Below are 17,337 nucleotides of genomic sequence, written 5' to 3'. Positions count from 1 at the left end.
TTGAATAAAGCAGCCATCCTCCCGATCATTACTGTCTAGAAATATTTCTTTCAGCAGCTAACAGTTGAATTAGGTTTCCTTTGGAGAGTTTCATCTGTCTTGTCAAATTTATTACTACAGCTTTTGGTTTTAAATGTGCCATGATATTTGTTACAGTGACATGGCTGACAGTGACATGGCTGACAGGGAAATGTTGAAATGATGAAATGCCTGAAAGGAGCCTTTCTAATAATTAAATCAGAACACGCATTGTGGACCTGCCTTTGTAGGACCATCTTACTTTCTGAATAATACGATCATTATATCATAATTTAATAATAGCGCCAAATTATTTAAAAAGAAGGAAAATTCTGTGCCATTGACTTGAGACCGGCTTTTTGTTTGTCAAAGGTGCCGTCACTTTCTGTACAGGTTTTTTGTCGACACATTATTTTTTTCATGTTTACCAAAAAACTATATTCGGAAATTTCAAAGCTCTTTTCCCTATATGTAATCTTTTTCTTTGTTTCTTTCTTTGTTTCTTACTTTCTTTCTCTCTTTCTTTCTTCCCCCTGTTTTCCTTTTCTCATTTTGGTTTACTGCACTTTCTTCCCTTCCTCAGTCATCACTCATGAGCGTGGTAATTATGCCTCCTGCCATTTTCTTGTGTGTTGGTTGGTCCCTCTCTATATCCCTCTCTCTTTCTCTACGGTTGGTTAGTTGTTGTGTCAGTTCTGTCCAGGTCCTGAGTATAGACTTTCAAACCTCGTCCTTACCTGCTCTGTGCTTGTAGCTACTTTTCTGCCATACCCTCATCATTCTAATCTCTTTTTTTTCCTGTTAGGCCAACTGTCTATAATGCTCTCTGGTTGGTTTTGTATTTGGTCTTTAAATACTGATTTAAGTCTATTTTTGAATTTTGATGTCAAATTTTTCACGTCATTCTCTTTCACAACGAGCAAACTGATGATGATATTATGATGACTTGTTCTGGAATATGCCAAGTAGATGTTAAGATTTAAAAATCAAGACATGTCTAGGCAGAAGTAGAACCATCAAAGCTGTAGTGTCACAAGCTGCCATCTAAAACAGAACCCATGTATGCCTCCCTCTCAGGATTTGTACAGTATCTGGCACATTTGAAATAGTACTAATATGACTATTTACCACCCCCTCATCCTCCACCCCGCCCTCTCGGTCATGTATTCAACTCAGCTGTCAGCTGGTTGTTTTGTCTCAGTAATGGAGATGGTTATTGTGCTGGATGTTATTTGTTGTGAAGTGTACAATCCCCTATGTGTTCTCAGCCACTATCTCTGTCTCCTCCTGGCTCACTCTCTTTGGGCTGCAACAAATATAAAAATTCTCCAACAAAAAATGACAGATTCAGTCTTTAGTAAAGCTGAAGTCATCAGTGTTTTTCTAATCTAAATGAATATGTGCGATGTGAAAGGTCCCCAATATTTTTAAAACCAAATTTACACCATATGTATATGTGGGTTTTAAAATAAATAAACTTGCTAAAAATGGGCAGTTGAATCCTTAACTAGTGCTAGGAGAAAAGGTGCCTTTCGCTCTTGTGTATCACTTTGGTCATTATGAACGTGCCGTAAAACCAGGGAACAATGGAAAGCACAATATCATTACTTTTCGCGTATTTCAACAGTTCACACATACCGACAGTTGTTCACAGGAGCGCAAACCGGCCTGCCACTGGTCTGGGCCTTTTTTTACGCGATCTCCAAAAACTGTTGTTGATGGCAATATTAGAGATAATATTCTGTAATGTACAGATTAAAAAATACAAATAATATGAATGTCATTTATTCAATATATATTAGAACAATAAAATATTAGTATAGAGGAATTGTTAAAATGTTAAATAAATAAAAACATTATTAGCCACTAGTTGCAGCCTTGTTTGTTTCTCATCTCTGTCTTTTCATCCATTCTGTTTGGTCTATACCTCCTCTTTGCACTTTTGGGCATTACAGTGGCTGTTGTTGGTCATGCTGCTCTGTGAGAGGAGGGGGTGATCTCTGATCCTTCTGCCTTTCCTTCCTCCCTTCTTTTCTCTGTTTACTGGCTGAGCTGTCGTCTGTAGTCAGTGATTTTGTCTTTCATGACTGTGTTGCTTTCCTTTGAGTAATCCCTCCTTTTTTAATGATTTTATGTTTTGACTTATTTTGTTATTGTACATTTAAAGTCATGATTTAGTTGTAGTTGTATTCCTGCATTATACTGTGCATAGTGTTACAGCCTCGGACTAGAGGACATTTTATGTGCATTCACTGTGCACAACATCTATAGCTTGTCATTTTTTATACTTAACTTTAAACAGAAATGTATTACTTATTTTACTTAGTTGAAATAATAGGAATAGAATGTTAATATGCTCTCATTATTTTTTTAAACTGTGAAAAATGTATTCTCCTCATCTGGTGTATCACTGTGTTAGGAATAAGCCTGAAAGTGCCTTTAGTCAATCATAAATAGTATTTTCAGCTTACTTACAATAATTACTTACTTTTACAATTTTAAAAAACAAATTGAGTGTTCTTAAGAACATTAGATATCTGCTTCTAAGAGATACAGTGTTATTTACTACATTAGAACATTCCAAAGATCACATAAATGCTGTTATTGTGTTATTTCTTTATTGGCATATCATCAATAACTGTAGAACTGGGGATTGGGGTTATTAAAGGTGCCCCAGCCCTTTCTGTCTCATAATGTTACTTTGTGCCACAAGAGGCAAAAGACCAATCATCTAGCTCAGGCCTTACTGATGGCTGTCCTCCCTCTTGCTCCTCTTCCGCTTCACCCTCCTCCTGTCCTCACGTGAATCTGCCGTGTCTTTGCCGTACCCAGAGTCAGAGTCCTGGTCAGAGCCACTGTAGATCACCTCAGTAATATATTCCTTGTTGTCAAACTGGCCTCTGTCAGTCTTGGAGGCAGTGCTTTGTCCCCGTCCAGCCATATACACTAGGAGCCCATTATGGCTCCACTCCTCACCAGCAGTCCCTGCTGGAACGCTTCTATCCCAGACCTGAAACTCCCCATCTCAGCAGTTGAGAGCTAGTGTGCTAGCGTTGTAAACAACACCAACAGCTCCCAGTCAGGGCAGAGTCAACTCACAGGACCATAGTCGTTAGCGGTTACTCTGATGATTTGTATGTACTGTTTGGGGTAAATGCTCTGTGGGGTAAATTCCGCTAAATTCCACTGCGCAAAGTGATGAACATCCGGTGGTGCCGTGTAAACAAAGGCGGAATTTCAGATGCAGCCTATAAAGGACGTTTTATTACTGGACACAGTGTTGGAGCTGGAGCCCCGTTCATTCCTATGGAAGTTGCTCAGTGGTGTTTTGAAGCTAATTTCCAGTTTAGTGTCTGGCTAACTTCAATGGGGATAAGCTAATCTGATCATGTGGCTCCTCTAGACTTTCCAAATGTTAATGGACCAAATGGCTCAAATCATGATAGTGAAAGAGTCATTTTCAAAATGATTATGCTGCTTTACAGAGGCTTCTTTCACAAAGAAACTTGATGTCAGTGATGTACTGCTTCAGACAAAAATCACAGACAAGGCTGCCTTGCGTGGGAAGTGGGAATGGGCAATATTGTTTGTCAGTGGAAGGAAACATTTCAGGAACTCCCGAGTCCCAACAACACAACCATTGTGGAGGAGTCTTGAGACTTAAGGGAAGCCCATTTTCTGGGGAAGTCACTGAGGAAGCTGAGCCACCAGAAATGAATGAGATTTACCTAAGAGAAAGATGGCTTTGGGTACTTATTGGCTTTCTTGATTGATATACCTTTTGAATGTTGTGTGGTCCGGGATAGTGTATATCTCCCCCCTAATCCTAATCAGGGTCATAGGGTGGCTTGAGCCATTTCAGCAGTCATTGGGTAAAAGGCATGGCACAAACTGGGCAGGATCTTGATTGGAACCAGCATGTTTGCGCCTTTAGGCAATAATACTAATCACTGAATCCCTATATCCACTATAATGCTTCATCAGTTTTTCTAATCTTATTAGTTATTTTGTAATGATGATGATGATTGATTAAACTATGTTAACCTGTTATTACAAAGTAAGATGTATAATAAAATAATTCTGATATTTTTTATTAGTCATACCAAGTTTTGTTTGGCATTGTACAACTGGATATCAGAAGTCAGCACAAACGCAGTCTTTTAGTAAAACTAAACCTAAGTTAAGGAAATGTTGCACTGCCACTAAATTACTTTGCATTGCATTCTATTGATAAAGAAAAACGCACTTTCAGTCTTGTTTCAGACCTATCGATTTTTCTCCCTCAGCCCAGTTCAGTTTGTGGTCATACCGTATGGATGTATTCTGTTTATGTGTCTGTTAATGTTATTGTATAAGTTATTGTGTAGTGTCTCATCTTCTGTTCTCTGACCCTCTTTTCCTTTTGCATTCCACACGGTTCAAAGCAGCATTTTAACACAGTCAAAGAAGCTGTTCTCGACTTCCTCAATGTATTTTTTTTATCTATGCAGAAGCTACAGTGACAGGCAGCTACCAGCACGTTATACTGTAAACCAAAGCAGCTTTGAGAAAACATGAGGAGTCTAAATCGAGTCCTGACTGTAAAATGCTGCAGTTTAAAAACCAATCCATGTCACTCCACCACCAAGTGCTGTGGCTGCCCACTGCTCATCCAAGAATGTGTGTGCGTGTGTTTGTGTTAGGTAAGAATGGTGTTTTATGACCATTCACCTTGTATTGAAAGAAAACACGGGATTTTCTCACATTGGCACCATCTCTTTTTAATACTGCCTCACTCTCCATCTTCTTGTCTGTCTATCCCTCTCCTATATGTTGTCTGCTTTTGTCTCCTCTGTTCTCTGACTTTCTTTATGTGTATGTGTGTCTGTATATATGAATGTGTGTGCATTCATGTGTATGTTTGCACATGCCTGTGTTCTTGTGTGTATGTTTGTGCATACCTGTGTATGTGCTCGTGCATATGTGTGTCTGCATGTGTGTCTGTGTGTGTCTGTGTGTGTGTGTGTGCATGTATGTGTGTGGGTGTGTGTGTGTTTCTTCTCTCTGGCCAGGTGAGAAGGTCATGCAGGATGATGAGTTCACCTGTGACCTTTTCCGCTTCCTGCAGCTGCTCTGTGAAGGACACAACTCAGGTGTGTGTGTGTGCCAGTTCTCTGGTTTATCTGAAGATAATGTGTGCTTGCAACCAACTCCACCAATCCCTCACAAAGAGTATGTGATTACAGATTGAAAATTTATTTTACATGTCTCTATTAATCCACTGATTAATGCGTCAAAGGGACAACCCTTTGTAAACAATTTAATGGTGTGTTCAGACCAAATGCAAAATGAATTTTTGTCTTGCGTTACTCATATGGGTTTGATTGTAGGTTCAATTTTTATTCACGTTACTTGCACAAGTGTGTGTTTGCACCAAACAGCCAGAACACTGTACTGTACTTTAAGCTGTAATCTAGCAGGCATCATGGCATACTCCATGCCTTGTGTGTGTGTGTGTGTGTGTGTGTGTGTGTGTGTGTGTGTGTGTGTGTAAATTCAGTTTAGGCTCTCAGTTGAATTCAGGAGGCCAACTCACCATCGACTCGGGATCTCAATCTTCTTTTTTCCCCTCTCCTGTTTTATAAAAAAGTACAATTCCTCCCCAGCTCCAGCTCCATTCAGCAGTCAACATTACAGAATATAAAAAACAGACAATAGGGGGCAAATCTCTGCTACATTCAGGTTAATAAACAGGAGTAAGGATAAATCCTTAACTTTTAAAATCCCCAATGTTTATTAGTCATCTTTGAGCCCTCCTTCCGTCTGGAAACAGCTCCAAATCTTTGCAGAATCTGATGGGATTCTGTCAGGTTTGTTTCCCCTGAAGATTGGGCTCTATAACTGACTCTCTTTTTCAGACATTGCCGGGTCTGCACAACCCGCTCTCCAATCGAATTATTTCCTGAAGGTTGAGCCTCATAAAAAACCCAGTATTCACCAGAGATTCCGGTTGTCTCCTGTCTCTCTTCCCTCTGAACTTTAATAAAATAATGCACATTTTCTCTCCAGTCAGCCGTCAACACAGCTGCTGCAGTCAGGTTCATGAGCAGTAATCTCTGAGCTTTCCTCGCGTCTGTAAACAGTTCCAGATTAGAAATTGTATTGTTATGTAAAATCATCCAGTCGGCAAATCCCAACGACACATGCCATTTTTTCACTAAGAGTTCAATATAATCGCAAATATGTTATGCTCGGTTTGGTAGAGTGTAGACCCAAAAGCGGACACTGAGGCTGGAAGTAGGTTAAGGAGTAATTTATTGATTTCACAACAGTTCAGCAAGTGAAGGAGCTGAGCGTCCCAGGCGGAGTCTCCGTCTGGTAGGGTGGAGGTGGAGGTTGAGGGCTGAATGGCTGGAGCAGGAAACCGGTGAACACTGCACGTAGAGAGAGCACGAGAGTAAATTAGATTTTCAAGAGAACAAAACTAAACAATTAGAAGTTGTAGAGAATGACAATCTAACTGGAGCCACGTACCAAATCAAACTGATGAAATCAACTAGCAGCAGGTAGCGTGGAGAGCAGGTTTATCAGCCGGTGCTGATTGACAAACTGCAAGTGTGTGACAGCGGCTCCGGTAGTGGGAAGCTCCGCCCAGCCTCTCCATGCACCTCTGTAAGCACAAACAGAAAAAATAATCCACACCAAGCACCAAAATATCCACCACAAATATGACATGACATGACAAACTATGCCATATGAATAAATGGAAATTCCTCTTTGCATTGACTCTGTATGTAATCTGTAAATGTGCAGAAATTCTCCTTGTGTTCGGTCTGAGCACCCCATAAGATTTGGTCTGTGTAGATGTTATCATGTTGTCTGAAGCATAGTATAAAATGTCTTGTAATATTGGGTTAGACTTCATTTTACTGGTGCAGAAATATCATGGTAAGTAGGTGGTAATTAATAAGCAACATATTTGAATAATTACCTTCAAATTAATTGAAATTTAATTCTGCTTTTTTCCAACAAGCGTTTACAGCGTTTTATTTAAATACATTTCCAGGAAACTAGGTCCTGCTTTACTTCTGCTGATCATTGTAATAGTTGTCGTAATTGGGTGGCTGTTTAAAATAAGTTTAAAATAAGTTACTAACAATATGAAGTGTGACCCAATATTTTACGAATATTTATGTTACCACTACTGTTATTTGTTTGAACACATTTTACAAGGACAAAGTTGTGATATTTTGCAGTATCTTTTTTTCAGATTTCCAGAACTATTTGAGGACACAAACAGGGAATAATACGACCGTCAACATCATTATCTCGACTGTCGACTACCTCCTCAGAGTACAGGTCAGCTCTTTGTGTTCACTGGTCCATAACTGACTTATTTTCTTTAGTTGAAAGTATGATTAAACATGTCTCTTCTCTGAGTCATACACACCTCATATACTTTCATCTAAAAACCATGTCACTCCTATCCAGTTAAAGGAAATTTCACCCAAAAATGAAAATTCAGTCATCCTTCCTCCTTCCTCCCTTCCCCCATGCTGATGGAAAATCAGGTGAAGTTCCATAGTCCATGAAACATTGGATCATTGGAACATCTGGATCTTCACGGCAAAATAACATTGCAGCATTTTATATCAATCCAAGTTTCTGGAACCCCAGATATCCCACATAGATTTGATGGATTGTTTACAACCTGAGTTGAAAATCAGTTGGGATGTCGGGGCTTCTGGATGAGATACAGGATGGGTTCTGGACACTGGATGAGCTGTATAGAGCCATTTAGAAGTTGTTGTCTTTTTTTGTTGTGTTTTGCTTATTTATTTTTTTACGCCTTGAAAAAAGTCCCAATCTACCTAAGTTGTTTAGGAGAATGCTGGAACGCTGTTTTGCTGTGAAGCACCAGAAATGTTTTGTGTACTGCAAAGCTTCACTCAACTTTCTGTCTGCATGAGGGTGAGTAGATGATGACTGAATTTTCAGTCATCTTTGTGTGTAGAATTGTATTTTTTTTCTTTTACACAACAAACACTTTAGAATCGTTACCTAACATGGTAACAGTGTCCTTGATAAATGATTCTGATATTGATTCCTATCAAGTCAGATGGCATCATGTCCCAAGTGAGTGAAATGGTAAGCTATTGAAACCTTTGATAACGGAGGCAACAAATGGCTGAAACCATGAAAATAACATGCAGATGTTCAAATAGTAGTTGCCTTTTTGTTATCAGAAAAATGTTTCCCTTTTTTTTTCTTTTACACTTTGCCAATACCTTTCTCCAAAGTGGTATTTTGATTTTTCTACTGCTGCTGTTACTTCTTCTACTGCTACTACTTAGAATAATAATACGAATGGCTAACAGCTGCTTCCTCAATTTATTCACTCATAGTTAATCAATCTTATTCTTGTCTTCTTTACCTCACCTCCCCTCCCTCTTCTGCCTCCTCCAGGAGTCTATCAGTGATTTCTACTGGTATTATTCTGGTAAAGATGTCATTGACGAGCAGGGCCAGAGGAATTTTTCCAAGGCGATAAATGTGGCCAAGCAGGTTTTCAATACGCTGACCGAGTACATCCAGGTATGAGAAGATACTGACACATGTAGTTCTCAGAGTCTTCTCGAAGTTGACGAAAAGGTCTTAAATAATCCAACTTGAAGGTGTTTAAGAGATAATATAAGAGATAATAATGATTTGGCAGAGTTTGAGGAAATGTTTACACTCACAGTTATAATAATGAGAAAAGTGATGTGTCGGCATAAGCTATGATAGTCTGCTTTTGGGTATGAAAAGAAAACAGTGGTCTTAATCTGTGGAGTATTTGGCAGCTTGAAAAGCAACATGAAATTGATGTTCTACCATCTGTACTATCTTTTTTTGTAAGATGTGATGGGATTCTTATTGCTACTTATGATGTTGTAGGGTCCGTGTACTGGCAACCAGCAGAGTTTGGCCCATAGTCGACTGTGGGACGCTGTGGTTGGTTTTCTACATGTCTTCGCTCATATGCAAATGAAATTGTCTCAGGTAAGGTTAAAGTCACTGTGTGGGTAACTTCAGAAAAAATGAAATTACTTTACTGTAATGTAGCCTTTATGCTGAGGAAGAACCAGACTCCTCTGCCCGGACCTCCTGTTTTCTTTCTTCATTTTTTAAATCATGGCCCCTAATACCTTCAAATGTGATGGCTTAAAATGAAAATTATCAATGCAAAAACCTCTCTGGATCAGTTCTTTCTGAAATGGCCATGTAGAGGGATGGGAAATTCTTAACACAACTTTGTCTTTCTTTCGTTTTTTTGACCTCAGGACTCCAGTCAGATTGAGCTACTGAAGGAACTGATGGATCTGCAGAAAGACATGGTGGTAATGCTGCTGTCTATGCTGGAGGGTAGGTTTGCTTTCATGAGCAGGCCTTTATTAAATCAAAGCAGGGATGTTTTACTGGAAGAGCCGATTAGAGTGACAGAAACACAGGGTTATCATCACAGTATTAAACTGTATATTGACTTTTGCTAAATAAGTCTTAGAATTTAGCCGTGTTTGATAAGTGTAGTTCTACAAATTGTGGATATATATAAACATGAAAAAAGGCACTGAGTGAGTTGGTTTCTATTAGATCTGTAACGATTATCAACCTTTTAGATGTCAACTATTAAAGCAACATTACCTTTTTGGCAAGGTGTCTTGTAACAGGGTGAAAGTTGTCTCTGCCACTTGTTTCGGCACTATGTAACTTCAGTGGGAATGTAGGATCACAGCGTTACACATGTTTACTTCAACATACAGGTTTCAACAAATAACATTGTTAAGTTGGAATGAGCTTTGTTTGTAGTTAGCACCTACATTAAGTCTGACAAATTGCTACAGACCTGGGATTTGTATTAACCACAGTGGTGTCACAGTCAGTAACTGTGGGGGGCGCTACATCTCACAGAATGCCAATTTCTACATAATGTTGCTTATTTATTTTTTATTACATTTTAAGGGAAGTAAGGCATAATAATCTTCTTTGTGACACTAACATATATATCTTTTGGTTGTGGATAAAGCAGGACTTTAGAGTATGTCATATTGGGTTTTGAGATAGAAATTCGTCACCATTTTCTAACATTTTAAAGGCCAAATCATTTTTTGATCAATCTAAAGGGTTTTCCATGCATTATTGACACTGTAAATAATAGCTAAAGTCTCAGACAATGGCTAAAAAACTTCAGATAGTTCTGCAGTTAGTTCAAACATGTGCGTTGTGCTTTCAAGAGAATTCCAATGTTGTAAATGTGTTGTCTTGTCTGACAGGTAATGTGGTGAATGGGACCATTGGGAAGCAGATGGTGGACATGTTGGTGGAGTCCTCCAACAACGTGGAGATGATTCTCAAGTTCTTTGACATGTTCCTCAAACTGAAAGACCTGACCTCCTCAGACACCTTCAAGGAATATGACCCTGACGGAAAAGGCAAGGCTTTGACATCCTATATCTTTTTGAATTATTGAATGTAAAGAGATTTCCAGACTGACTTGAAGAGAGCTGCTGATGATTTATAGACTTCTGAATGGGCTCACAGGTGTTATCTCTAAGAGAGACTTCCATAAGGCCATGGAGAGCCATAAACACTACACCCAGTCTGAGACGGAGTTCCTGCTCTCCTGTGCTGAGACTGATGAGAATGAACTGCTGGACTATGAAGAATTTGTTGAGCGCTTTCATGAGCCAGCCAAGGTAAATGTTTGATGTTTGCACATCTTTTAAAAAGTCTCTAAAGGCCTTGAACTGTCCAAATGTAAGCCCTTCAGAATGATTAATCTGTTATTAAAATCTATTTTTAGAGAATTGTTTTAACATCTCACAAGGGCTTTAGCTGGAGATCTTTTTTGTTTTGTCTTATGCCTCTCCATGTGGTGGACTTGATAAAGAAGTTGGGGATTGTCATTTAAGCTTTTGCATTTTCAATTTCTGTATTTTCATTTACTCACTTTATATTTCCAAGTTATCAGTTTACATGTTAAACTTGCATTTGCAATTTCCCTTTTCTTTTAAAGTTTAATTATGCATTGATTATTTCTATTGGTGTAGTCAAATAATAATCTTTGAAATTTAATCTCGTTCAGTTTTCAGGACTTTCTAGTTTTAATTTACCAAAATATGCGCTAACTTTATTGTCCAGCTGAGACCGGACAATCAACAATCAACATAAGCTGTAGACTCTCGATCGTGCTCCGTCTCTACATCAGTGCAGAATCTTCACGTCTGCATCTCGATGAATGTTAATTTCCACACCTCTAGTGAGGGAAGTGTTAAAAAGGAGAACTTCTTTATTCGAAAGTAATAAAAAGTCACATTAACCGAACTGTGTTTTCAAAAGGACATTGGCTTCAATGTGGCGGTTCTCCTGACCAATCTCTCGGAGCACATGCCTCATGACACGCGGCTGCAGACCTTCCTGGAGCTAGCAGAGAGCGTCCTCAACTACTTCCAACCCTACCTGGGCCGGATCGAGATCATGGGCAGTGCAAAGCGCATTGAGAGGGTCTACTTTGAGATCAGCGAGTCCAGTCGAACACAGTGGGAGAAACCTCAGGTAAGGATGTAGATCAGATTTAAACAGCATATAAATCAATGAACATAGAATGTGACACTTCAACTAGACAAGTGTTGTGGCAAAACAATTCAGAAATATTTCTTATTTACCTTCTGTCAAGGTCAAAGAATCCAAGCGTCAGTTCATCTTTGACGTGGTGAATGAAGGAGGGGAGAAGGAGAAGATGGAGCTGTTTGTGAACTTCTGCGAGGACACCATCTTTGAAATGCAGCTGGCAGCTCAGATGTCTGATGCTGGTGAGCGGTCAGCAGTCAAAGAGGAGAGTGAGCGGGAGAAGCCAGATGAGGAGAACCCTGAGATGGGCTTCTTCTCTGTGACCACCGTCCGCATGGCACTGTTAGCGCTGCGCTACAACGTCATGCTGCTCATAAAGGTCAGAGCACACACAGCTCGAAACGCAGCTGATGATCAAATAAATAGTTAATAGGAATGTCTGTGTGTCAGGTGTCTGGCAAGAAACACTGCACAAAAATGTTTTTTTGATTAATAAACGTTGTTCATCAAGTGAGCTGTGGAGGTTTCATATTGAATTTATATTAAAAAAATATATAAATTAGGAAAAAAAACTCAACTGCTTCAAGACCTATTTTAGTTTTACCACTTTTAGAACCTTACAAACTGATGCCTATTAATGAGCTTATTAGAGGTTGGTTCATGATACTTAACTGTAATGTTTGATTTTGTTGCACGACAATGTGTAAATGTTGGGCACTGAACAAACTTATTCTTACTCAACAACTTGCACCATTGAACCCTGTAATTCACCGACACTCTTTCTCTCTCATCAGGTGCTGTCCATGAAGAGTTTGAAGAAGCAGATGAAGAAAATAAAGAACATGACAGTGAAGGACATGGTGACCACCCTGGTGTCTTTCTACTGGACTGTGCTGTTAGGCCTCCTCCATGTGGCTTTTAGTGTGGCCCGGGGATTTTGTCGAATCTTCTACAACACCTTCATGGGGGGCAATCTGGTGGAGGGAGCCAAGACCATAAAGGTTCCTGGTGTAGAATCAAAGGTTTATTTAAACAAACTTAATATATTAAGAGTTGTTCCTAAATACATAAACTCCCTCCTTCTGCAGGTGTCAGAGCTGCTGGCCAACATGCCTGATCCCACCCAGGACGAGGTGAGGGGTGAAGGGGAGGACCGAGAGAAGAGAGCCTCTGACCGCAGCTCCCCAAAGGAGGACCTGGCTGACCTGGCAGTCAACACCAGTGAGACTGAGCTGCTCTCAGATATTTTTGGCCTCGACTTAAGAAGAGAGGGGGGCCAGTACAAGATCACCCCACATAACCCCAACGCCAGTCTGACTGAACTGCTCAACTCTCCGGTTCCTTCCCCAACCCCACCAACTCCACCCACAGCACCCCCGCCTGAGCTGAGACGGAGGCATCAGGTGATTCTATGCTATTTTGTTTTATAATATTTTCTATCTTTTCCTTATTGCTTTCTTTCTTGATTTCCAGTGTGTTTTTATACATTGAGTCTATTTGGAATAACTTTAAAACAATCAAAATGCCAATCAAAATCAATCAAAATCATCACTTCAAGTGTAGAATAATAAAGCCTGTATCATAGAAAGAGTAAAAGACTAGGAGTCCACCGCCATCTTAGCTGTTTATGTGAGCATGCTAATAGCTTGATGTTGCACAGGTGTAATGATAAGTATTCACACCCACGTGTTGAACATGGGATGTTTGCTTTAAAATGTCTTAAAATATCTTCAATTCAGTTTCATAAATATAAGGTCTTGAAACTTAAATATCTGATGCCTGTAGACACCCTGTGTTAGCTTAAGGTGTTAGCATGCTAACATTTTCCAACTGGCACTAAATACAAACCGTAGCAAATGGGATTTTTATTAGTTTTGGTCATAAGTCAAAGATTATAACACCCAGAGGAAAAGTCAGAGGACTATTACAGTTTATCCTGAGAGGAACGTCAATAGTTGATCGCTGTTGAAATATTTCAGTCCGGACCAGAGTGGTGGACCGACCAGCAGGCTGACATTGACAAAGAGTCAAAAAGTTTGCTCCTGTCCTCAGGTGTTATTTATGAAGCATTTATCAGTCAAAAACTCTGCTTTGCAAGTGTAGTTTGGTCAGATTTGACTGATTGTAATTAATCAATCCACGATCCGACTTTAGATTCTGACTCAAATGTTGCTAAATCCTGTTTGGTGTAGGTCCTGCTCACTTCCAACTAGTGAGAACAGCACAGTGATAAAAAAAGAGAAGACAGAAATCTGCTGTATCGAATTATTCAAACAATTCTAACTTTGGCAGAAAACTGTGTTGTTGTAGGATCTGGTCAGCAGATTGTGAAAATGAGTTTTAAAGACCTCTAAGCCATGCAGCTAGCATGACTAAAATGAGGTCACACACAAATTGGCTTGTTTGTCTAAAAGTTTTTTTCTGTTTCAGTCGAAGAGCTCTTCCTCGGACGAGAAGGAGGCACCAGCAGAGACAGAGTGCGAACCTGAGAAAACATCAGAGTATGTACACATTTCAATATTTGATCTACCAGGCATCGTAGTAACGCTGACAAATACTCACTATGTGTGTAGTGTACACACCTATGAAAAGCCATTGACGATTTCAGCTCTAAAATTTAAAAAAAAATGAAAAAATTCTAACATTGAAACCAAAAGCAGGATCGGGGATTTACCCAATATTTTTTTTCCTCTTCACCTCCACCACCTTGTGCACATCAGAAGGTAAAAAGATTTTTTTTAAAAGAGATAAAATAATGCAACACTTTTTAACATGACACACCCACTTCACTACACTACACAATACCCTCAGAGCTTTCCCAAACTCCAGCCAAGTTGGTTTTGTTGATAAGACGCAACAATTTCGAGGGTGTGTCATGTAGTCGGTGTGTCTTATGCACAGATAGATTCATTTGAGGGAGACATTTGGTTTATTTACTTTATCAGAGATTCTTTATTGATTTATTTGGGAAGAGAGTTTACTTTGGACGGATTTGAGAAACTGATCTTTTTACAAATGTAATTTTTATCCTTTGTGTTTATTGATGAATCAGATCACCAAAGGGTGGCACTTTTTTTAGAACTTCAAAAGCAAATATGTTTAGCAAGTATCTCAGCCATGAAACATGTATTCAAACACTTTATCTTTTATCTATTGATGTATTTTGAAGAAACATGATGATCAGTGATAATGACTAAAATACAAACTGTCATGTAAAATGTACACAAATTGCATCTTTGGTAGATTGATTATTTAAAAAGGCATTATCATGTGTTTAAATCCTTATATGGGTTTTCACAGGAAGGACAGATCCATTGATTACCTGCCATTGTGAAGCACTATTATTGTTAGCCGTGTTAGAGTGTGAGTTGTTTTGTGTTTTCAGGAGTGAACATGTAGAGAAACAAGAGAAACTACAGCAGAATGAGAAGATACGGCCAAAAGTGAGAAGGCATCATTCCTCCAAGTCTGATGAACCTGATTTACAGGAGTCTGCCTTCTTGAAGAAGATCATAGCCTACCAGAGGAAACTACTGGTACAGATACTTTTTCTGTCCTTTGTTTTAATAGTGCTGATCAACTGTCTTGTCAACTAACTAGCCCCATTCACAGTGAGGTTTGAGTGCGGGCATCCTGCGCCAATTTTCTGCATCCTCCTCTGTGTGAAAGTTTCAGATGCGGCAAGGGGTGAAATTTTGCTGCAGCTCTGATGCGCCTCTGGAGGTAGTATCAGAGGTGCAGCATAGGCGAACCGTACCTGTGTGACTGTATAAGCCAGCGGCGCAGAGCAAAAAAAACTTTAACTTACCGCTTATTTGTCTCCTTTCACTATTGTGTTGTTTTTGTTATTGCCTTCCCGACCGAGACTTAAGTGAACTTCCCCCCAGAAAACAGCCTCCCTCCCTGCGAGTGAAAGGGTCAGACGACGTCCAGTTTACTGATGGCGATTATGTAATTATGTCATTTAGAGTGAAAAACTTAACTTTGTCACTTTCCAGGATGTTTGGTGGGTCAGGATCTCAATCACTACACAATTACAACAGCATCCATATGATTATAGACAGCCAGCGGGTACATGTTTAGATGAACAGGAGGACACGGTGGAAACATGTTGAAAAAAACACACAGATGTCATCATCATGACGTGTATCGCAACAGCTCTTTTGGATCTGCAGCTCTGGCTTGCTGTATGAATTGACACACTGGTGCGGCTCTACCGCCAGAGCTGTTTCGTTCTGTGTGAAAAAAAAACAAAGGCAGAGAATAATGTGGACCTCCAGAGATAATGCGGAGTCTTTGTGTGAAGAGAGCTCCTTTTTCACATTCCAACTGTAAACATATTCAGTTTCAGTAAAGACTGGTTACCGTCAGTATAGATAGTAGTAATGTACTCATGTAAAAAAAAAAAATCTATCGACCACCACTGAAAATAGGGTTACATATTTTCATGTGAGTACACAAGTGATGAAGTGAACAGCACAATATTGAAGCAGTTGATTTTTGAAAGAGTTTGCTTTGAAGTCCAACATAAGCTCCTCTAACTGTAACATCCAAAAACACACAAGTACTTTCTCTTTCTTTCTCCCCTGCAGAACTACTTTGCCAGGAACTTCTACAACATGAGAATGCTGGCGCTGTTTGTGGCATTCGCAATCAACTTTATCCTTCTATTCTATAAGGTAGTGGTATACAGAGGATGTTAACATTTATTTGCACTCATTACCTTTCTGTAAGAAATGCAATGTTAATGTTTGACAGACCTTCCTTCAATGCACCATGTGAGAAAGAAATAATAGGGGGAAGCAGAGTGGGGTACTATGAACTTTTCTCAAACTTGTAATCATTATTTATTTATGTACTTTGCTATTACTGTAATGACAGGAAGGGAGATATTAGCCACTGTGTATTTCATCCCCACCTCCAAGGTCTCAAAAGTCAATGTTGTGTGAAAGTGAACATTGAGCTCTTACTTACAGCTGCTTCAAGTTGTTGCTCATAGTGATAAAGCTCCCATCAACATTGTTGAAAGAAACAAGCAGCAGCTGAAGAACACGTAAAGAACATGACAGCTTTAAATATCTATTGCACACTTGTAGAGACTAGCTGGTGAACAGTGGCGCATTTAGCACTCAAAGAGCCAGATATGTCGTTCAGACTTCATTCAGGAGATGGTGGATGGTACCTTACCCAAGCTAGGAGTGTGAATATTAAATGCTTTTCTGCTATGTGTCTGCTGGACATGTAGACATCTATTTCATAGGATGATAATATGCCAATGGTGTGTTACAGAACTGTTGTAAAAAGTACCCAAAAGTCAAACTTGAGTAAAAGTTCAATATCGTGTGTAAATATTACTCTGGTAAATTTGAAAATCACCCATACCAATAGTACTTGAGTAAAAGTCTTAATATCTAATATGTATCGGAATTCATTTGCCAATAAATGTACTTAAATATATAAACAAGTAACAGTAAATCATGTATATATATGATAAAAAAAAATTATAATAGTAGGAAACAGGATTAGAGAGAGAGGAAGTGACGTGCAGCAAAGGGACTCAGTCCAACCTGGGTCCGTTGCAGCCAGGACAAAGCCTCTGCACATGGGACACCCGCTCTACCCACTGAGCTAAACGGTGCCCCTGTTTTTGATTTTTAATAAAATACATTGCTTTAAATTGCTTTAGAATGTAACAAAGTAACTAGTAACTAAAGTTATCAAATACATGTA

At 39.3% G+C, this 17,337-nt stretch overlaps 1 protein-coding gene across 14 annotated transcripts in view; it reads left to right on the top strand.

Moving 5' to 3' along the window:
* Window positions 1-17,337, top strand: part of ryr2a (ryanodine receptor 2a (cardiac)) — a 171,749-nt gene that overhangs the window by 133,252 nt on the left and 21,160 nt on the right. For 9 of the 14 annotated variants that reach the window (XM_030399264.1, XM_030399252.1, XM_030399260.1 and 6 more), the window contains 15 exons: window positions 602-619; window positions 5,070-5,150; window positions 7,268-7,356; window positions 8,464-8,592; window positions 8,935-9,039; window positions 9,321-9,402; window positions 10,311-10,469; window positions 10,579-10,733; window positions 11,377-11,592; window positions 11,714-11,986; window positions 12,402-12,608; window positions 12,696-13,010; window positions 14,038-14,108; window positions 14,993-15,143; window positions 16,200-16,286. In XM_030399264.1, coding sequence (XP_030255124.1) covers window positions 602-619; window positions 5,070-5,150; window positions 7,268-7,356; window positions 8,464-8,592; window positions 8,935-9,039; window positions 9,321-9,402; window positions 10,311-10,469; window positions 10,579-10,733; window positions 11,377-11,592; window positions 11,714-11,986; window positions 12,402-12,608; window positions 12,696-13,010; window positions 14,038-14,108; window positions 14,993-15,143; window positions 16,200-16,286 — 2,138 coding nt within the window. The remainder of the gene's footprint in view (window positions 1-601; window positions 620-5,069; window positions 5,151-7,267; window positions 7,357-8,463; window positions 8,593-8,934; window positions 9,040-9,320; window positions 9,403-10,310; window positions 10,470-10,578; window positions 10,734-11,376; window positions 11,593-11,713; window positions 11,987-12,401; window positions 12,609-12,695; window positions 13,011-14,037; window positions 14,109-14,992; window positions 15,144-16,199; window positions 16,287-17,337) is intronic. The other 5 variants (XM_030399263.1, XM_030399265.1, XM_030399266.1 and 2 more) reach the window with 1 other exon arrangement.

Source organism: Sparus aurata, chromosome 20 (assembly GCF_900880675.1).
Source record: "Sparus aurata chromosome 20, fSpaAur1.1, whole genome shotgun sequence".
Classification (NCBI taxonomy): domain Eukaryota; kingdom Metazoa; phylum Chordata; class Actinopteri; order Spariformes; family Sparidae; genus Sparus; species Sparus aurata.
This window is presented reverse-complemented; position numbering and strand designations above follow the sequence as displayed.